We start from the raw sequence: 22,893 nt of genomic DNA on the forward strand, positions 1-22,893 counted from the left end.
GTCAATTTGTCAGAGTTAGGAATGGTTCAGAACGGCTCCTCTGTTTTATTTAAAACTAGCGCAGATTGCTACGTTTTGTCCAGGCGTTTTGTTTCCAAAAACAAAAACGAGCCTTCGCAGGCCGGCATGGTTTAAAGGTATACTATGCAACCGGGGTTGATTTTCCAGCGAGGCTCCCCCCAGAGGGAGAAAGTAAAAGTGCACTGTCGTAAAGATGCTCAGCTGTTCTGGTTCTCCGTCAAGCCAGGCGCGTTTGTTTTGAGCTTAGCAGACAGGCGAACGCAACGAAAAGTGGAAAAAATGGCAGTACAAACAATGACTAACACAGTGAAGGTATGAACATCAAGCTTCCCGCAGCGCTATCTTGCCGATAGCGCTGCGGCCGCCGCGTTAGCGTCTCGCCAACGTAAAAAAAATAAACAAATAATAATAATAATAATAATAATAATAACAATAATAAAACTTGATATGCTTGCATGTTTATTTGACGTTAACACGCAGTTCTTTGTTGCTTTCGCGCGTGCGTATAGTGAATGGCAGGGAAAAAACACATGGAGTTCTCGCCGTAAAGCAAAACCAACTCTCGTGGTCTTTCACGAGACTTCTGAGCCTGTGGGTGTGAGCTGAGAGCTCCTGCAATGCAGTACCGCGCACGTGACGTCACCGTCTCAAGAGCAACGCCCCTTTTGCCGCTTAGGTAGGGCATACAGGAGAGAACGCACGGATAACAGATATGACCGACTTTGCAGCCGTTAAACTTTCCCAAGACGATGTCCCAGGCACACGGATTACTGGTCGCACTGTCGAAGAACACACCAACCTTCAGCTCAAACGACGGCTTGAGGTTCGAGGGTTTAAAAAGACTGGAAAACTGGCCGAGTTGATGAACGGTAAGCTTTGTTTTTTTTTCCTGCGCGGCGGTCATGGCAGCGTCGGCCGTTTTTTTTTTTTGTTGTTGTTTGCAATCACCGTCCAGGAATGGGTATATGTTTAATGTTTGTCTCATTTGAAATGTTTTTGAGTAAGCTATCCTGGTAGCAGGCTATCATGTTAGCGCCTGCTACCATGATAGCCTGTATGCTGTCATGGTAGCAGGCGCTACTTTATTAACATGTCGGCCACCAAAATACTCTTACCTTGACTTGATGTCGCTGGAATTGGGTCAGGATGTTCTTTGGTTGTGCCCTTTCCTCCGACAAAATGCTTGCTACATATGTACTTGAATTTGGTAACTTTTTCCGGGTTGAACTGTTGTGTAGGCCGACCGCCCCGGTGTATCCAGCGCACACATTTCTCCTTGGCAGTCTTGAAGAAAACATCCTTCATATGCGGCCGATCAGCGTACCTCGAGTCGCTGTTGCACGTTCCATAGCAACAAAGTTTAAAAACCATGGTCTTAGATTTGGAAAAAGCAGTCGTTTACCGAGTAAAACCTAGGCTAACGCACGTCTCTTTTACAGCAAAACAACGGCGGCTTTCCGGAGTTTTCCCCACTGCGTACCACGTGATGTGACGTCATCGTGACGTTGTGTTTCTAAAAATAGCTCGCGTGCGGTACCGCATTGCAAGTGCAGTATTTCCCCCACAGACCACCAGGGCGGCCGAGAAAACCTTTGTTCGACCTGAAATGATTCATTTAATCATCCAAAACGGTATGGAACACATTAATTGACTGAAAAATGTTGCATAGTATGCCTTTAAAGCCTGTAATTAAACACTCTCTCTTTAAGATTTTACTCTTTAACGGATAAACTTTTTAAAATGACCTTATAGTAATGTTACCTGCCTAGGATTGCTTGTCTTATTTCATGTTAAGCGTTTTCACAGATGCAACACATGTCAGTGATTGCTGTAGCATCAGCAATGTCCAGCCAGTCATCCTTCCTTCCTCTTTCTAATCCCTCCTGAGACTTAGAGACTTTATTGTCATTCAACTGCACTTTCATAATGTGCATTCGAGTGAACTTTTGTTGCAAGGCTCCAAGTAAAAGTATAGGAGACAAAAGAGAAACATAAATTGAAGCATTTGTCAGCAGCAAAGCAAAAAGTCATTTTATATGTATATGTAGCTCCAGGATGTATTGCTTCCTTCCTCCTTCCATCCCGCCTGCTTCTCTGAAAGCCCCCCCCCCCCCCCATATAAATATACACCACAGTCAGCTCTGTATTTGTAGGTTAAATATCGGACAAGAAGGACTTAGATTTCTGGACATTTGGTTTTGGAAATCATGAAATCGTGACTTTCCAAAACAAAAGCTGTCATCAGTTTACGGACAGGTCTGGTTGTCTTCCTCTGAGGAGAACTTTAGAGTCCGTAGAGTTGATCCTGTTGTTGTTCAGGAGCTGTCGGACGGAGACTTGGAGGTGGAGTGCCTCACTGAGGAGGAGGTGAACCCGCTGGATGGAAGCAGCACCTCAGGAAGCTCCACGGCCACCAGCAACACCGAGGAGAACGACATAGACGAGGAGACCATGTGAGAGACTCCTTTTAAAGCATTCAGGAATAAACTTGAGCTGTCACTTTTTTATATTTGATTTAAAGAAAAGTCTCCTGTAAACTTTGCTCAGGTCAGGGGAAAATGATGTGGACTTCATCGGAAACCTGGAAGCAGAAGAAGGAGAGCTTTCTGAGGACCTGGCCGGAGCCACAGGTATGATTCACGACTCCCGCAGACATTAACCCTGCTGTTTGGTAACGTCTGTCTGGTGTTTACCTTGCATATAAAATACAAACCTTAGTTTTTCCTCTACTTTTATTTTTTTTATCGTTTACCATTTCTTTAAATTGTCGATTTTGCTAACAGGGCGTGGGGGACAGGGGCTTAAGCCACCTCCAGGAGGCGTTTCCCTCCTTCAGGCATTTCTAGGCCAGTCAAACACAAACAAAGATAAAGTGAGTAAGGAGGAACAGAGCTGAACCGAGCCGAACCGAGCCGGGTCGGTGGAGCTGCAGCTTTGGTGACTTCAAGAGGCGACTCTGTGCCGGGCTTCTCCAACAGGGAGCTTTGTCGATTCATTTTTGTTGCTATTTCTTTCCTAAAAACATGTTGTTCATTCGTTTGAACAACATGTTTAATTGTCCTTCTTGAAAACCTTCAGACGGAGGCGCCCATCCTGATCAGATGTTCTGACTCTCGATGTGGAGAAGCAGCAGCTCTACTTTGAGCTCCTCACTCTGTCTCTAAGGCAAAGCCCAGCCACCCACTGGAGGAAGCTCACTTCGGCATCTTGTATCCGGGATCTGAATCTTTTGGTCATGATCCATACCTCACGACGATAGGTCAGAGTTGAAATGTAGTCGGTCCGGTAAATCGAGAGCATGACTTTTTGGCTCAGCTCTTTCTTCACCGCAACAGAAAATATGCTGGCTTTCAATATCATATATACCTCCCAACCCCTTGGGGGCGTTCTTACAGCGCGCCATTACTGTTCACAGCGAAGCAGTGCAAGTGAGACAAATTTATTTATTTATATAGTTTTGTTATCAGAAGCACCTTCGTCCCTAAAATCAGACGTTTGGACACATTTTTGGTTTCTGTGATACGATAAATGCGTTGAACCAGATCCACTTTATTTTCCTGTTAATATATCAGTGCTCAATAAATTGAACATAAATATGTGTCTGGTTTCGTTGATTGAATGACTTGGGGCATTAATTTGAAAGTAATAAATATCGATATTGGAGTCAAATCAAATATAGCTGAGCTATATTGAGAATCGTATTGTGTCGTGAGCTATTAATGGAGAATTGTATCGAATCGGCTCATCCTAGAAGATACCCAGCCCTACTGGGAACAGGACCCACTTTGTGAGAAAAATGCAGCTCTGCTAAAAACTGGACAAGCAAACTCCCACGACCCCTTCAGCAAATCCACAAGACGCATTGCATTTCCTGCGTCCTTATTGTCCGCTCATGTCCTCCAGAGTCGTGCAGACGGCCAGCGTCTCGTACGTAGACCTCTGCACATCCAGTGTCTGTTTTCAGATTGCATGCTGAGAGGAATGATTACTTTTTATAGGGCAGCCATTTGTAACGGCAGCTCCACATTTAGGCTCATAAATCTTTCAACCTGCCGTATAAAAGCAGGATTGTGTTTTCACTTCCATTTTTGTCTTATGTAATTTTTTTTGGAGTTATATCCCATCTATAAACTTAATTTCGGTTCCAGTAGTTCTAGACTGCAATAAGCTCTAATAATAGTTGCCTGTATAAGAATATTCTCATAGGACTGTTAATTATTTAGAGACTCCGTCCTAGAAAATATTTCTAGCATATTATTTCATCATTTTTAACACTTAATGAACAGAAATTATCTTAAGATGGCCACAGTTTAAGGACTTTAACGATAACCAAAGCATTCCTTAGCTAAATAGTTGCTACAAATTTATGGCCTTTGCTTGTTTTAGTGACATTTTTCTTAAAACTTTTGTATATGAGAGCTAAATGTGTATGTAAAAATAAATGAGACACCATTATTTATTATTCAGCATTATCACTTAACTTAATTATTACTTAGCATTATTATTTAACTTGAGTAGATTTATTTAGTAAAGGGGGAAAACACGTTAAATTATTAAAATCAGGGCTGTCATAAATTATTATTTTATTAATTGAGGTCCTCGAATCACGCAATAAATCGTGACGGCCGTAATTAAAATCAATTTAGTCAATTTGGTCTAAAGTTAAACTGTTTTACTGTTTTTAATGTTCTTTTTTGTTTCTACATTCTATACCTACTTGCTTTTATTCCCATATTTTAATCATGTAAAGCACTTTGCATTGTCTCTGTACTGAATTGTGCTATATAAATAAATTTTATATAGGCAGAGAAACTTCCAAAGGCAGTTTCTCTGACTTTGGAAGAGAAACTGGCCCACAGCTTCACGGATCCTCCTCCGTACCTAACAGTCGGCATGAGGATCTTTTCACACGTTTCTCCTTTGTTTCCTGCTAGACTCGCCTGGAAAGCTTGTTACCGAAAAACTAAATCGTCACCGAAGCAAAGCACACTTCCATTAAAGTCCGGCTTCCATTAAATGCCGGATGTTAACGTTTTATCCTCCCATTCCCCCCCCAAACAACCAGTTAGCATGTAGGTGGCATCTGATGGTGGGTCAGACTGCTGGCACCTGTTCACCCTCCACCCTCCAGGAACTCTCCTGAAGACCTTCTTTGACTCTGGCGGCATCATCCGTCTTCTATGGTGTAGTTTCTAGGAGCTACAGCAGCTTATCTGCAGCTAAGAGGAACCAGTTAGATAAGCTGCTTAGGAAAGCCAGCTCTGTCCTCTGATGCCCCCTTGACCCAGTCCAGGTGGTTGGAGGCAGAAAAATAACGGCACACACCCCCATGCATGAAGCTGTAAGCAGAGCTCCTTCAGGAGCTGCTGCATCCTAAATGCACAAAGGAGCGTCATCGCAGATCCTTCCTCCCAGCTGCTGCTGGACTTTATCACCATCACTGCTCCCAACAAACTCAACACATTGTTTACGTCGCTGCTTTTATTGCACAGTTTTTTCATTCAGGTTCGTAGTCAGTTGTTCTTTATGTACAAATATACATGCACATTTTGTATAGTTTTTCAATTATCTGACTAAGTTAATGCTACTTTTATTAACTACAGCATTTTTCTTTCTCATGCTGTAAATTTGTTCTTACTGCACAGCCCATTATTCTCATTTTATTGTTTATATTTTCAACCTTTATGTGAATTATTGTGCTTCCTTTCGGCTTCACTTTTCTGCCGGTACGCCTGAATTTCCCCACCATGGGTCGAGAACAGATGTCTCTATTCTAAAATCTCTGGTCGTGGGCTCTAACCTCCGGTCTGTGTCGGCCGCTGACTAAACTTTCTCCCCACCACAGACGACCCGCAGCAGAAGTTCAGGCAGAGTCAGATATTTCCTGCCTCATCGTCCGACGTCTGTTTATTGTTCTGTTTTCGTCAGCTGCAGCTGTCTCCTCTCTCTCCTCCTCATCTCCCTGTTCTCAGCGCCGACTCTAAAAATAAAACGGAGCCATAACTTGTAGCTCACTGGTGCGTTCGGCGGGTCTGTTTGACGTGATTCTGCTGCATCAATCTGTCGTGCCTTTTGACTTCCTCCGTCCTGCTGCGAGACGGGAGCTGGCATGTGGAGTCGCTCAGCGAGACATGTTCAAGAATTTTTTTTCTCTCTCATTGGTGTGTTGGTTAAAAAAAAAAAAAAAAAACAGATCATTAATATAGCCCTTCTCTGTTCCTCACATTTTTTGTATAAAGTTTGGACATCTATGTAGTAGAGCTGAGCGATAAATCGATTTAATCGATTAATTTGAATTTACAATTCTTTAAGATTTCATTTTTGGAAAATCTGGATTTTATTTTGCCAATACACTCATTGGGTTTTCATGAAGAGAACAGCATGTGATGCTGAATATATGTTTAGGCAAATGTATTGTCAAAATATTGTTAAGTGGAAACTTTTTTTTTACCATAATACGAGGTACTTCATTTACTTATTTACTTTTTTTTAACTTAGTTTGAAGTTCACAAGTGCAGTGAAGCCTGTTCTTAGCTCAATGTGTAATACCACTAGCAGCAAATGTTTTGTTATATTTTCACTGTTTATAATGGCACGGCTGCCATCTTGTTTTACATGTTTCACAGCTTGTTTTTAGTTGCACTTTGAATTCAGGTCAACTCCCTGATGAAATGCTTGACATAAAAGCAAGGTTTTAAAATCATTTCTTTAATTTGTTTTTATGAAACAAAAAGGAGGAAAAAATCAATTAATTGGATTTGGTATGATAAAATCGGAGATTTATTTTTTAATCCATATCGCCCAGCCCTACTACGTAGATATAGACAGTTTTCCTGGAGCCATCTCCTAGTGCAGGGGTTCCCAAAAGTTGTCAGAGGATATCCTAGTTTAATATGGCAAATCTATGCCTTCAATCGTGGAAAATGTAAAAAAAAAAATCTTGAATTTTTATGACTTTGACATCAGAGCACATACAAAAAACAATTCTTGCAAATATTTGAAATTAATCTCAAAATATCAGTTTTTTTGTGGAAATTTACTTCTTCATGGCCAACCATTTATTTTCTTTAATCTACGATCGACCTAATACAAATTTAATTTCCGGAAGTTCTGAGAATAAAGTTGTAAAATGTATTCACAGAATAAGTAAAGTGCTGTAATATTAAGAGAATAAAGTCACACAACTGTTTCCATACTCCTACTTATAATAATTTGATGCTAATGTGCTAAAAAAATTAAATATTTTCTTATTTGTAAAACCAATACCAAGATATAACTTAACGAGATACTCAGCGTTCCTTTTTTTTAACACGGGGGTTGAAAACTGCATTTTGTATTAAACGTTCTCATAAAATTACACCCAAAAGAGGGTCAGCAGTCCCTGGCCTGTTAATTCGGGGGTCGCAGGCAGAGAGTTTAGGGATTCACACCTCAGCCGTACCCCAATGATATGTTCTCTTGTCTTTCTTACTTTGAAGAGGGGCTTTGAAACAATGCGTGTCATTAAAGGTTGAAAATAAATGTTTAGTTATTGTTTTTCCCTCCAGAGAAACCAAAGAGGATTTGTAACATTTTAAGAGGCTGTAACCTTTTGAACATTTATTGTCGTCTCACCTGAAGGCTGCATGTTCTCCTCATATAAGGCAACCGAAGAGAGCAGCTGCTGTTCCAGCGTCTTAGATTGTTCTTGTTATGAAAATAGTGATGGATGACAGCCCCCCCCCCCCCCCCCCTCTCGCTGCTCCTCGCTGTGTTGGACTGTGTTGGTGTTGAAAGGCATGAAGAGGATGAGTCACTGCTGGATCACGGTCCTCTCCGCTCTGCCCGCTCATATAGAAACACTCGCCGTTCGCTGTGCGAGCGAAACACACAGAGATGCTGCCTGCCCTGTTTCTAGCTGCATCTCTGAAGTAGGCTTTGCTTCACATCAGTTATTTAATAACCGCTCAAAATTCTGGTTTTATTGCTGAATTTCTCTCGTTTGTCAAGGAAGAAAAAAAAAAAGATCCAATGCAGTCAGCTGGAAAGCAGCCAGTTAAGGGAAATATTCTCTCTGGGAGCCTCTCCGTCATTTCTGTTGAGCCTCTCTGCAAAATGTAGCCTGAAAGAATGGCCAGATGTTCGGTAGTTTAATTAACAGGAGTGTTATAATAACCCTGGTAAACTTTGTCCTGCTGTGGTTATTATTTTATATATTTTCTAACCCATGGATCACATTCTAGATGGAAAAATTGAGGCGGCCTGATTGGTTTACTAGATTAAATGGGCCGGCTGAGTTTGTGTATTAGATTAAGATAAAATCTGAGGTGCACGCGTTGTAGATGCATTGTAATGTATTAATGCCTCTTTTTACATTCCAAGCAAGTCCATTAGTTAGAGTGTACCGGCGTAAATCAGACTAAGCCCAGACATGTTAAATATTATAGCTGATCGCCCTGAAATATTTATGGAAGTATTTTCCAGCACTGAAGGAGTCCGGAAATATTCACATTTCCAGGCATAACCTCTGTCCTATTATCTAAATGTTGTTTCCATTTGTCCATCCATTTATCCTTTCTTCCGTCCTAGACGTTTTCTCCATCCATCCATCTTCCTTTTCTGGTTTTTGCTGCTTCCATATTTAAAGTCTGATCACTGTAGAAATATCTGGAAAAGTCGCAGGGAGTCTTTTTTTTATTTTTTTTATCGATACTTTGATAACGGTCCATGAAAACACGACGACACGCCAACCTGAAGCGCTGTCTCACTCTCCTGTCGGCAGGCGGCTCCAGCTCCAGCATGCGTCTGTCACATCGAGGCGCTGCTGCAGGCCGCGGCGGCAGCAGCGGCGGGGGGAGCGGAGCTTGTGCCGCCCCCATCGGGGGCGCTGTTGGGCCAGGCAGCAGCAGCCTTCTGGAAATCGACCCAGTCATCCTCATCCAGCTGCTGGATCTGAAGGAGCGCAGCAGTGTGGAGTCTCTGTGGGGCCTCCAGCCTCGACCTCCAGTGTCTCTGCTGCACAGCCAAGGTCAGTGAAGGTTAAATCTATCGTGATGAGACCGACAGCCAGCGGTTAGAATGCAATTATGTTCAGCAGGAAATCAGTTTCACATTTGACAGTTGTGGAAAGTTTTTATTTGTTTTAAAGTTTTTAGGACGTTTTTTACGTTTTTTTATTCTCAGTGGTATAGGGCTGGACGATAATTCAATAACATTATATATATATCGATCGATAGACGTATATCGATGATAGAAAACAGGGTCAGTAAAAAGTTCAACAGAATAAAAGTTTTCCTTCCTTTTGCATTCTAGCCTATCATGTAGGTTAATATTACAGTCATTACATCCTTCCAACCAATCACAACGCAGACCCAGGAACCAAGCTCCGCCCCCTTCAAAGAGTTCAGAGAGCGCGCGTTCTTTCTTTTTTAAAAACTTGCAGTTTTGGTAAAATGTATAATATCTGAGATGTAATTGCATAAAATGGCATAAAATGACCAGGGCTGCACTTAAATATATTGTTTTGAATTTGTTGATAATTATCAATATCGATTAATATGATTTCTATTTTATCGATGTTTTTTTTTTTTCTATATCGTCCAGCCCTACAGTGATTATATTTATGTCAGTGTCAACTTTATTCACAGAGAACTTTTAAAACAGTTTTAGCAGTTTTAACTTTTAGCAGCTGCAACAAAATGCTGTATAATAATCAGCAAATCCACTTAAAGAAAAGTAGCAATATGACGAGGAATAAAAATGGGTCTTAAGAAGATCCACCATGTAAATCATGGTGGATCCACAACATAACCATGCCTTATTTAAAAATGCAGTTAACATATTTGCTTGTTCTATGTTTTTTATTTATTTTTTTGGTGGGGAGTAGACTGATTACTATTGTCTTATCGTTACTGACGGATAGTAACAGTTTCCTTATTTAGCCTTGTTGTTGTTTCTGACATTTGACAAAAGATTTCAGTATGTAGTTATAAATTTAGCCGTAATACAAAGAGACTCCACCCGCAACAAACAGCTATAGCGGGGAGGTGGGTATAGATGTAGCGTTTTTAAAATGGACTCTGGCGGCCTTTTGCTGCCAGATGATAGCAAAACTGTTTAAAAATCAAAAGTATTTCGAGATGAGAATTGAAAATCCGTTGGCCCCACAGTTTGCTCAGTTGCTGCTTGAAATATAAGTTTGTTTTATGTTATGTCATTATCTTTCTTTACAAAGAACTAGATGAGGTTTTACGCTCTTATTGCTATCAAGCAATACCATCAAAGAAGAATTTCATCCTCGTCGGGCAGAAGGAGACGAGCAGACGAAATATACAGACAGAATAAACGCTAAAGAGCAGGCCACAAACATTTCACAGCCTTCCAGCGAACGTATCGCTGTATCCTGTAGAGATTAAAGCCAAACGCAGGAACTGTACGTATATTTGAAACGGTCTCTGTGTCGTTTTTTGGCCCGTTTCTCTGCAGCACTAGCCCACTCAAGAAAAGACAGAGAGCGGCGGCCGCAGGTGGTGCGGCGGTCGCCTCCGGACTCGGGCGTCCTCATCCGCCTCAAGGCTCAGATGGCCGAGGTCCGCAGCAAGATGGCCGATGTCAAGAGTCAAGTTATGGAGGCGCGGGAATCCGGGGAGCCCAGACCCGGGCCATCTGGCGGCTTCGGCGTGGAGGAGGCTTCAGCTCATTGTGGTAATCCGGAGCTGCCAGCTTGTCACAAGGGTGGTGAGCTGGAGGTGGTGGGGAGAGCAGCTCCAACCCGATCCAGGGCCTGCCGACCCAGTAAGTGCTGTGTCAGAGAAGGTCTAATTATCTACGTGTGTGTGTGTGTACAATTGTTTTATATAAAGTAATTTCTGAAAGCATTTGCACTGCGGTGACGCAGACCGGAAGCGAATGCTAATGCATGTGGTTCATCTCTCTGCTCTCATCAGGAGCTACAGCAGGTTTTCAGTCAGCGATCCCTGCTGCTTTCCCCAAAACATCCAGGCTGAGCTTCACTTTGAGGTGTTGGCAAATATCTGAGGACAAATATGCTTTCTGTAGACCTGGAGCAGGACAATTCAGCTAATATTCCCAGAAGTTTATTAAAACAGGTTCTGAAGCAACTATCCATCCATTCAGTTGTCTGTCTGTGCTGCCTTTGATATGCCCATCCATCCATCCATCCATCCATTCATCCATCCATCCATCCATTAATTTGTTCATCTATAAATCCATCTATCCATTCATTCATTTGTTTATCTATAAATCCATCTATCTATCCATTCATTTGTTCATCTATAAATCCATCCATCCATCCATCTATCCATTCATTTGTTCATCTATAAATCTATCCATTCATTTGTTCATCTATAAATCTATCTATTCATTCATTTGTTCATCTATAAATCCTTCCATCCATCCATCTATCCATTCATTTGTTCATCTATAAATCTATCTATCTATTTATTTGTATATCTATAAATCCATCCATCCATCCATCCATTTGTTCATCTATAAATCCGTCCATCCATTCATTCATTCATTTGTTCATCTATAAATCCTTCCATCCATCCATCTATTCATTCATTTGTTCATCTATAAATCTATCCATTCATTTGTTCATCTATAAATCTATCTATCCATTCATTTGTTCATCTATAAATCTATCTATCCATTCATTTGTTCATCTATAAATCTATCTATTCATTCATTTGTTCATCTATAAATCCTTCCATCCATCCATCTATCCATTCATTTGTTCATCTATAAATCTATCTATTCATTTGTATATCTATAAATCCATCCATCCATTTGTTCATCTATAAATCCGTCCATCCATTCATTCATTTGTTCATCTATAAATCCTTCCATCCATCCATCTATTCATTCATTTGTTCATCTATAAATCCATCTATCTATCCATTAATTTGTTCATCTATAAATCTATCCATTCATTTGTTCATCTATAAATCTATCTATTCATTCATTTGTTCATCTATAAATCCTTCCATCTATTCATTCATTTGTTCATCTATAAATCCATCTATTCATTAATTTGTTCATCTATAAATCCATCTATTCATTCATTTGTTCATCTATAAATCCATCTATTCATTCATTTGTTCATCTATAAATCCATCTTTCCATTCATTCATTTGTTTATCTATACATCCATCTATCTATCCATTCATTTGTTCATCTATAAATCCATCCATCCATTCATTCATTTGTTCATCTATAAATCCTTCCATCCATCTATCCATTCATTTGTTCATCTATAAATCTATCTATCTATTATTTGTATATCTATAAATCCATCCATCCATCCATTTGTTCATCTATAAATCTGTCCATCCATTCATTCATTTGTTCATCTATAAATCCTTCCATCCATCCATCTATTCATTCATTTGTTCATCTATAAATCTATCCATTCATTTGTTCATCTATAAATCTATCTATTCATTCATTTGTTCATCTATAAATCCTTCCATCCATCCATCTATTCATTCATTTGTTCATCTATAAATCCATCTATCTATCCATTCATTTGTTCATCTATAAATCTATCCATTCATTTGTTCATCTATAAATCCATCTATTCATTCATTTGTTCATCTATAAATCCTTCCATCTATTCATTCATTTGTTCATCTATAAATCCATCTATCCATTAATTTGTTCATCGATAAATCCATCCATCCATCCATTCATTCATTTGTTCATCTATAAATCCTTCCATCCATCCATTCATTCATTTGTTCATCTATAAATCCTTCCATCTATCCATCTATCCATTCATTTGTTCATCTATAAATCCTTCCATCCTTCCATCTATTCATTCATTTGTTCATCTATAAATCCATCTATCCATTCATTTGTTCATCGATAAATCCATCCATCCATCCATTCATTCATTTGTTCATCTATAAATCCTTCCATCCATCCATTCATTCATTTGTTCATCTATAAATCCTTCCATCTATCCATTCATTTGTTCATCTATAAATCCTTCCATCCATCCATTCATTCATTTGTTCATCTATAAATCCTTCCATCTATCCATCTATCCATTCATTTGTTCATCTATAAATCCTTCCATCCATCCATCTATCCATTCATTTGTTCATCTATAAATCTTTCTATCTATCCATTCATTTGTTCATCTATAAATCATCTATCTATTCATTCATTTGTTCATCTATAAATCCATCTATCTATCCATTCATTTGTTCATCTATAAATCCATCTATCCATTCATTTGTTCATCTATAAATCCATCTATCCATCTGTCTTTCTGTCAGTTCTTTCACTCATCCATCCTTCCCTTAATGTATTCATCTGTCTCTCCCTTCGTTTAGCTATCCTTCGATCAATCCATCCATTCACCCAGGCTGACCGCTATAAAGATACTGACATAAATTCTTAGGCAAATCTTGCTTTTTATTTGTATTTTTTGTTCTTTTTTTTTGTCATGTGTTGAATTCTGGCACCAAGTAAAGTACTGGGAACTCAAAACTTTTCAAAAGTCTGAACTCTTCGACATTCACATATTTCTGAGAATGGCAATAATGTGAAAGCCGTCGCTCCCATATGCCGTTATGTCCAATGACAATCCAGGATCGTCTCTTTCCTCCAGGAAATAATTTTCCCTCACTCCAAATAGCTTTTGGAGCCACAGCTGAAAGTCTGTTTGTCCTCGGTGTGAAACAGGACTTTCCTCTAGAAGCGTGTTGCAAATCTGCTCATGAAGAGGCTTGGACTGACCGACCCTCTAGCTCAGGGGTCTTCTGCTCATTTCCATTCTGTTTTATTTATATAGCACGACACGTCATGTCGAGGCACTTTTACAAAGTAAATTTATTCAAATCATCCAGACAGATTTGTTAAAAGGTTTTTTATTTAAGGGAACCCAACAGATTGCATCGAGTCATTGACTTGCAGCATTCACTCCCACTGAAAGAGAACAGTCATTGTGTCGTTGGCTTTGCAGCAAACCCGCATGTGGTGACAGTGGAGAGGAAAACTCCCTTTTTAACAGGAAGAAAGCTTCAGCAGAACCAGGCTCAGTTTTTTGTTTCCAAGTAGGCTGTAAGTTGGACAGCATCTGCCTTCTCGACAAGCTTTCACATAAAAACAAGTTTAGAAATTGGCCTATAATTCTTATATAGTGTTGGATGCAGATTTATTTTTCTTTAAGCTTTGGTACCACAATAACCTGTTTAATAATGCTGGGGAACACCCAGTCAGAAAAGAAACTTTTTAAAATGGTTTACAACCCAAGGAGCAGTCATATAAGAGACCCTGACAAAAAGGTTGTTGGGGAGAACATCTGAGGGACTTGAAGAAGGCTTCATTTTATCTAAAATAGTCGGCGTTTGTCCATTGGAGACACAAAAATATCCAGAAGAAATCATATTTTTATAAAAGCCAGTTAGTCTGTCCGGCATTGAAACCCCCTGAGCTCTGCTCTGGACCCTCTGGTCGGGAATCACTCCCTTAGACGAAGAAGGAAGTATTATAACACAACAAGGGAAGACGCTCCAGTGGCCTTATTTAATGTAATATGAACTCAATAAAGACCGTTTCTGTAGTTATGTCACGTTAAATGTAGCTGCTGCCATTCTATTGGTGTTAAAAGATTAAATCATTAAAAAATATTTAACGTTCTTGGTGTGAATTACTCTTTTCCTCTTTGTCTGGAACAAAAAAATGTTTATCACATCATCTGTATTCAGACCATCACAGGCGTCCAGACTGTGCCAACGTGCTTTTCTGTTCGCAGCGAGGAAGTCTCTGTCCCCGGTCCTGGACAGCAGCAGCAGCGGCGGCGGCTCTCTGCTTGTGAAGAGGAGGAGCCCTGAGGAGATGGAGAAAGATCTGAGGGGAGCGGAGGCCGCTGCCGAGCTCAGCTTGCATCCTAAAGATGGGATCGGAGCTGCGGAGGGTCAGTAGGCATCGGCTTTTTAAAATTCTTTGAACTTCATGTCTGTTGGACAATTAGAGGCAGCAGAGAGAAGCTGCAAATATATCTTCTTTCTGCAAATATATCTTCTTTCTGTAGCACATCCCAGTGCTGTGTGTGTGTTTGCAGATATTTATTAAACCAACTAAAACGCTATATAGAACAGTTAAAAGTGGGCGTTTATCTTCATACTATGAAGCATTGAGGTGGAAATCTTGTTGTTTTTAAAGCCTGAGTGTTCTTGACTTGTGTTTTTTGTTGAGTGTCTCTTCAGAGCAGCTCTAAAAACAGCCACTCTGCTCTCTGTGCTTTTGGAGTACGACTGAAAATAGTCGCTGATTCTCGAGTGGCTCGTCTGTGTTAAACTGTGGGTTGTTTTAGCACTACGCGCTGCTCGTCTCTTAACACCGTTTTACTTTCTCCACAGCAGTATGTATACATTTGTATTCCTTCACTAAACATTTAACAGTTCCCACTTCAAATTTGCCAAGTTGTTACGTTTTTTTTTTTTTTTTTAATGAATCCAGTTATTTTTTTCCCCCTCGTCTTTTCAAAGAAACTTTGGTTCGATGGCATCCGTTAATTTTTACCCAAATCAGATGCATGTTCTTGTTTTTGGTGGGATATTTCATATAAATTAAACAAAAAAGTACACAAAGGGTGGGAACATTGATATATTTGTGACAGCACCTTTTGCAGCAATCTCTGGTAACAAGTGACTGAATTTCAGTGTCTGGAAATAGCTTGTTTGGCCTAAACTTCCTGAGCCAAATGTTTCATATTTTCAGATATTTCCATATTATGAATAAGATCTAAGTCCATAGAGGGCCTATTTTAGCCATTCTTGGTTGCTTTTAGCAGTTATTTTTTTTCTAGGGTCCCATGACTTGCTACTGAGGCTGTTTTCTGACGTTAGGCAAATAGTCACATTCCAGGAGGACTTGTTGGTGTTGAGACCAACATTAAATGCCCGAGTTTTATATCATCAGTCATATTCCCACAGAAACTTAATTTTTGTTTGCTGCATTATGGGAAATGCCAGTCTGTGTAACTTTTTTTTTCTTCAAGTGGAACCTCTCTGGGTCTTCTTCCATGAAGTCAATTCTAAATGCAACAAATTGTTCGATCAAGAAAGCAACCAAGCGATTTTTTTTTTAGGTGGTTCCCTTTGGCTTTTGTTTACCATGGCCTCTATCCATCTGATCAACCTGGAGTTGGATTTCTTCTTTGGCTGTCGTCCCATGAAGGGGTTTAAGGATATTGGCAGCTGTGGTCCCAGGAACATATAATAATAATAATAATAATAATAATTAATAATAATAATAATAATAATAATAATAATAATAATAATAATAATAATAATAATAATAATAATCTTATTGCTGAGGTCTTCAGACAACTCTCTGCATGGTTTTCTTTATGTCATATGTTCATTGTCAAAATATCTTTGTCTCTCCCTTGGGAGAAATTTTCCTTGGACACAAGGATCAGCTGCATCAAACCTCGCATCTCAATCGCCAATAAAAAGTCTCAGTAAAATGAAAATAAACGTTCAATAGCAACATCAGTTCATCAATCTCAGTTCAACAAAATATAAAATTAAAATAATTCTACGCTCCACTGTCCCTTCAGTTTACTGCTGTAGACCATGAGGCCATGGATGTAGCTACCTACATGTTTTTGCCGTTTCCTGATTGATCCTCCCATCCAAAACATTGCACTCATTAACAAGTTTTAAAGACAATGGGATGAACGAATGTTTGTATCTGTTGTATTTGGGGATCCTGTACCTCCTTCTAAAGTGGTACACCCACTAACGCCAACATACTTGGTATAATGTTTTATCCCCTTTAAAATAGATTATACTGCTGATGAAAAGCTTACTTTGGTACATGACTGTAATGCTAGTCAAGCTAACGTCTACTGGAAGTCTTGCTAACCGCTGGACAACGAGAAGCTAACAGCTAGCCAAAGTAAACCTAATGACAACTTTGAGTCTGGGGTGTAGTGACCTCAGTTCCGTCAATCTTAAACTCTATTTAAAGCTAATAACAGCGGGTCAAATGCTAACAAATAGTCAAGCTAACGACTGGTCAAAGATAAAGCTAAACAATATCCAGTTAAGCTAGGAGCTAGCCAAAATAAAGCTGACTGGAACTCCATTGTGCTTCACTATTCAAAACTAACAGCGAGTCAAAGGTAAAGCTAATAACTCTTCTGTCCAGCTAACAGCTAACGTTAAGCTAACAGCTAGCTGGAATAAAGCTAACAGCTAGTGGGTCATTTAGCTTCCATGCCACGACTTTCCACACAAACAGCCTTGTTTCTAATAAACAAGCGCTACGTGTAGCACTGGACTTTAATCATGGCCCATCTTGTCATAAGTTATATACCTGACCACTTTTTGGAGAAGTCAAAGGAAGTATTCACTACATTACAGGCATGCATGCCCCTTTTTTAAATGTATTTTTATTGTTTTTTATTTTTTTTGCTGTTACAGTGCTGTGAAAAAAGTGAACACAACCCAGACAGATTTCTCCCATTTTTGCTTTTTTTTTTTTTTGGTCAGATTTCTTTTTTGGGGGGTTTATGTTAATTTGAGCTGTGGTTTTGGCCTTGGATCTCTGCCATGGAAGCCATTTTTGCCCAGTCTACATAATTGTTAACTCCCGAACACAACTGATGCCAGTAAGGTCTGCCGTTTTTAGATGTTGTTCTGTGACCTCCTGGTTGAATCATTAATGATTACTGCAGCTACCTCTACCACGAAGGTTTACCAATACTACTGCTACTACATGTTTTCTCCAGCTGCAGATCTTGGCCCCCATCTTGGGTTCACTGGAGTCTCAGCTTTGTAGCCCTTTCCAGACTGACACAGGCCAATGGCTTTTTGTCTTTCTGCTGTTTTTCAAGTTTTCCAGATGATGTGTTGCTTTCTTTTTAGACCTTTCAGTCTTCAGAGAGGTTCTATTTAAATTATTTATTACGTCTGCAGGTCAGGTAATAATCAGGCTTGGGTTTGGCTTGTGAAATTGAGCTCAACTTATTAAAAAAATGCAGTTTAATCACAGCTTATTCATAATTTAACAGGAGGAGAAATTACTTTTTCCGAGAGGGCCAGGCTTGTTTGGATAGCTGTTTTCTCCTTATTGGAATAATTGTTTTAAAACTGCTTTTTGTTTTTACTCCAGGTTATCTAGAATCAAAACATTCAGGTGTGACAACAAAACAACTATCCTGGGTGCTATCATATTTTTACATTAATGTACACCTGTTATGGTCTCTATTCCGAGATTTTACCTCTAAATTCAGACCACTTCTCACACTCCACAGCAACTTTTGTAAATACTGGATGTATTTAGCTACAATATACTGCTACTGCATTTTAATTGCTTATTTATGCGTGTTACCAATGTGTCTTTCCTATTATTCGCTTCTTTAATTTAATAACATTCTGGTTTTTTTTTCTTTCCTCCCGTTTTCTCTTCCAGGAGTGTTAAAGTCTGAAGCCGTCACCGGTACCCTCGTGTCTTTGGGCTGCTCCTCGTCGGACCAAGCCTCCACCAGCTCCAAGCAGCAGTACTCAGTAGAACAGCAGCTGTACGGCGCCTCGGGGTCCAGAGACGAGATCTTTTCCCTGGGAGGACCGAGCTACATGACTGCCAGCAAGGCCTGCAGCAGCAGGACTCTGGGGTGCGACTCAGACACCCCTCATATGGTGCAGTAAACATGGCTTCTCCACACCATCACATAATTCTTTCATTTCTTCCTGCTGCAGGGCAGCTGGGCTGGAGTGCGAGTCTGAAAGCTCAGGAAACTCCCGTCAGTCCCTGCTGGAGGGGATTTCTGCACCACCGCAGTCAAATGACGGTGGGTTGGCCATTATCAGTGCCAGCAGCCCTCACTGTGTGTCCTGTTGCTTTAACATAAAGGGCAGCGAATACAGCTAAATACTGTCAGTTTGTGGTTTAACGCCGTCTGGTTCATTAGTAATACATGCAAATGTTGTTGTTGAAATCAACCTAAGTCATTGATGTAAAATGTTTTGTTTAAATAGCAACGCTGGGTTACTTTCCTGAAGGGAGAGTTTGGGTTTTATTACGAGGGAATCTCTGTGAAAGACGTGAGAATTCAAGAAGCGATCAATTGGCTCGGTTCAAATCTTTGAATTATACAGGCAGCCATATGAAGATTGTTTTCTCTTTTTTTTTGTTGCATTTGTGTTCAGTTTCCAATCCAATCCAGTTTTATTTGAAAAGCAATTTATGTCGACCAAAGCGGCGTACCGAGAAGACAAGATTTAAAGATGGATCTGGTTTCTTTAAGCTTATTCCTTGTTTTTGTCTGCAGATGTGACAGTGGCAGTTTAAAAAAAAAAAGTTAAATTTCATTCTACGAACAAAGAGCTTCTAAATTAAAATGTCAAAATGTGTTGTCTGTAGATCAGTCGTCGTCTATGCTGGAGGCAGCAGCCAGCAGTGACAGCGACTCTGAGGACGAGGCTCTGCAGAGCAGCAATTCCCGATATGACAACCACACTCCTCCTTGCACAGGTGACCCACACCGTCCATGAAACTTTACCTGATTTTATCCACACAAAACTTACCAAATATAACTAAATCATGGAAAATCATTCATTAACACTTCAGTTTACTCAGTTACAAGTACAGACAGACAACTCTGGGGAAAAAGTGGCTTGAAACAAAATGATGGCTTCTCTGTTTGAACTCTTTTTTTCAAATATTACTATTTGAAAAAAAACAACAAAAAAACTATATTCTGCATTTATTGGGAAACCAATAAAGATAATCTGAAATAGAAAGAAAATGTGACCTCTTTAGATTTTTATCAGAACCTTTGCTAGAAAAAAAAGTACATTTCTGCAATATGGTGCAGGTGAAAGACTTCCTAGAAACCAGTTGAGTAAAGTGCTTAAAGGACGTGTCCTGGTTAAATAATCTTTACGTTCTTTACTTTAATACTGGAGAACATCCAGAGGAAGTGGCTCAGATCCAGTTCTGCTGATGTTCTGGTCCACAGAAAACGTCTTTCTTGTCTGAATGTAAAAGCTGAGATATCCATGTAGTGTGATTAGCAGATTTTATTCATCTCGTCTTTTGAATAAAATAATTATACCTGAGCATCATCAGCTTGAGAATGGAGATTTATCACCTGATGAACCCTGAGCTACTCCACGACGGTAACGTCCGGATTTCTAAACCGGCCTAATGCTCTTCACGTCATCTTCACTGGAACTGGACTTTTGACTATCAAAGAAGCTGGTTTGTCTTCTGAACTTATTTCCTCAAAGCTTTAACAAGTTTTAAGGTCGACTGTAAACCAAATTTTCTGCCTCAGAATTTTTTCGTTATATTTTCTGTGATTAAAAACTCCATAAAGCCAAATATTTAAAAAAAAACCGACAAGTTGCTGAAAAAGTCTTGTTTTTTCTGTGGTTTTACTGCTACAAATGTCCTCTTCACCCACTAATTTAGATTTAATTGAAAAGATCTTAAACCTTTTAAAGCAAAGAATCAGTTTGGAAATATCTTAAGTCTTATTTAAAAACTGATTTATTATTTTTTTTTAAATGATATACAAAATATTGACAACCTTTGTTAGTTTAACCTTCAGGCTGTATTAAAAGTGTGTGTTAACGTACGGTTTATATAAAAATCATCATTCTGAAAACGTGTTACCATGCAGATGGTTCACTGCTGGTCTGAGAGCAGAACGTACGCGTATCGTGATTGTCTGGAGAGAAGCACTGAAAATAATCCCCCAACCAGTCCCAGTGGGAATGTTAATAGATAAGAAGGAAGAACGTCTGCAGAATCAAACGTTTCTCCTCTTTCTTCCAGGGGAGCAGCTCCTGTCCGACAACAATGGGCTTCCTGCCGTCAGGTGATTTCCTGGGAGCGTGTCGGGCCGCTATCCCCGGAGTCCAAACAGCGAGTCCGCAATGGCCACGAATGTTGCCTGTGGCTTGTAGAATATAAACTGCCTGTTATGCATGAACCTGAGATAAAGACGACAACAACAACCCGACCTGTGAACCACGAGGCACAAGCACCCTGCAGGTCCTCAGCCTGGGGCCAAGGCACCGATTAAAGCAATATGTTCATCATTTTCTGTAACCAAATCAGATCCGGATAGCAAAGTTGATTAACAGAGATGAGCATACTTTCATTTATTTAATAACCACTGCCTTATTTAATAGAGTAATAGAATAAATCGTCCACCATGTATCTCTCTGTTCCACGGTGTAGGAATGCTTTTCCTCAGTCCAGCGTCTTTGTGCACATTTAAACCTGCAAAAAGCTTCACCACAGTCATTTTGTTTTTCTCTCATTTCTGAAGTTAACAAGGTTTTTTTTTCTGTAACTGCTCTCCTGCTAACAGCATGCAGCAGCATGAGTCCAGCGAACCCCTTGAGGTTTAAAACGGCTGCCGCTCCGATCTGTTCGCTGAAACTTCGACGCCTCCTGCAGATTTGAGGAAGTTTTTGCTTCGTCGCGCTCGCAGACGTCAGTAACTGAGCTGGGAATGCAGCTGTAAGCTGTGTCCGCCCCCAGAGGTCTGCTGCACAGGTTTATTTATTTAAAGTTTAGTAAGATTTATTTAACTTGAACGTCACAGCATGAATGAAGAGTCGTCTAGGCTGCAGCAGCTCTGTTTTCTAAATTACGTTGGACATGCTCCTTTAAAGACAACAGAGCACAATTTCTATATGATCAGTCCATCCAAATTACATGGATTTATTGCGCAGAGCTGTTTTGTTGTATTTATAGGGGTGAATTTTTCTTCTGGTGCAGGGACGTGTTTGAGGTGGACGGCCCGATTTTCAAAAACTCCACATTTACAACCTAAATATATTTTCTGTTAATGAATAAGTAATAAAATATAAAACGCTTTCCTGCAGGTGAAATGTAATTTGTGGGGCTTGAACAGGTCCGATGGGTTCTGTTGTTTGGGCAGGTGTAAGCAAAGTGTTCATAACTTGGCTGGAATAATGTAAATCTCCCAGAGATTAGCAGTAATAAAGGTCAGTAATTATGTAACGTGTTCTCTGCTGCTGTGCTGCCGGCTTTCCTTGATGGAGTTACTCGTTTACACCTCGGCGCTCCGAATAAACAGAGCAGAAGATGATTATAAAGGTTGATGCTGAAACATTGAGCTCTGAATAAAAGGCCCAAGTCAGGCCTGTTTTTTTTTTTTTTATAAGTCATCCAACCCTTAAATGTCCTGTGATTAGTTTACATTGTGAATATTTTTGGTAAGCCTGGAAGTGCATGGCTTTGTTGCACATCAGCACCCTGTAGCAGGACTTTCACCATGTAGTCTTGTCAGATCTCTTGTTTTCCACCAAAAAGCTGCTTTTGTTATGAATGAATTGCAACATTGCATTGTTCCCCGTGGATATTTTTGTCTAATAAATGAAATGTTTTACAACATGTGAAAAGAGCGGTCTTTCTGTTATTTTATCCTGAATGTATCATCGAAGCAGATGGAATCAGGTGTTTGCTGAATGGTGCGAAAGAAAGTCAAGAATAGTATTTCAGGGTTTTTATGGGTCAGCGTTGATAGGATTCCTACGTAGTCTGGAAAAGTTTGACGTTTATTCTCGTTAACTTCCAGATCTGGATAAGATATGAGTGGAAAAACCTTTTGACCTTTTTCTACTCAACCATCCTTCCTTCTGTGCTTCCTTCTTTGTCCTTCCTAACTCCTTATATTGGTCCTTCATTCCGCATCTAAACTATTTCCATGTGTTTGGATATGAAACACTATTTTGTGTAGTAGATGTGCGTACCAAACCGATAGAGCTGTATTTTTGGTCTAAATACTTGTACCGTTTATAAGTTATTTATAATCATAAATCTCAATAATGTAAGTTTCTATGATGCTAAACGGCTAGGTAGCATAATAAC

At 39.7% G+C, this 22,893-nt stretch overlaps 1 protein-coding gene across 2 annotated transcripts in view; it reads left to right on the forward strand.

Moving 5' to 3' along the window:
* trim37 (tripartite motif containing 37) overlaps positions 1-22,424 on the forward strand; it is a 40,249-nt gene extending 17,825 nt beyond the window's left edge. The window contains exons 17-25 of one of the 2 annotated variants that reach the window (XM_021308036.2): positions 2,341-2,474; positions 2,569-2,651; positions 8,783-9,028; positions 10,486-10,794; positions 14,783-14,944; positions 18,454-18,655; positions 18,741-18,832; positions 19,405-19,515; positions 20,824-22,424. In XM_021308036.2, coding sequence (XP_021163711.2) covers positions 2,341-2,474; positions 2,569-2,651; positions 8,783-9,028; positions 10,486-10,794; positions 14,783-14,944; positions 18,454-18,655; positions 18,741-18,832; positions 19,405-19,515; positions 20,824-20,870 — 1,386 coding nt within the window. In that variant the 3' untranslated portion in view covers positions 20,871-22,424. The remainder of the gene's footprint in view (positions 1-2,340; positions 2,475-2,568; positions 2,652-8,782; positions 9,029-10,485; positions 10,795-14,782; positions 14,945-18,453; positions 18,656-18,740; positions 18,833-19,404; positions 19,516-20,823) is intronic. The other variant, XM_021308037.2, reaches the window with a different exon arrangement.
* Positions 22,425-22,893: the final 469 nt, after the last annotated feature.

Source organism: Fundulus heteroclitus, chromosome 11 (genome assembly GCF_011125445.2).
Source record: "Fundulus heteroclitus isolate FHET01 chromosome 11, MU-UCD_Fhet_4.1, whole genome shotgun sequence".
In the NCBI taxonomy this organism is placed as follows: domain Eukaryota; kingdom Metazoa; phylum Chordata; class Actinopteri; order Cyprinodontiformes; family Fundulidae; genus Fundulus; species Fundulus heteroclitus.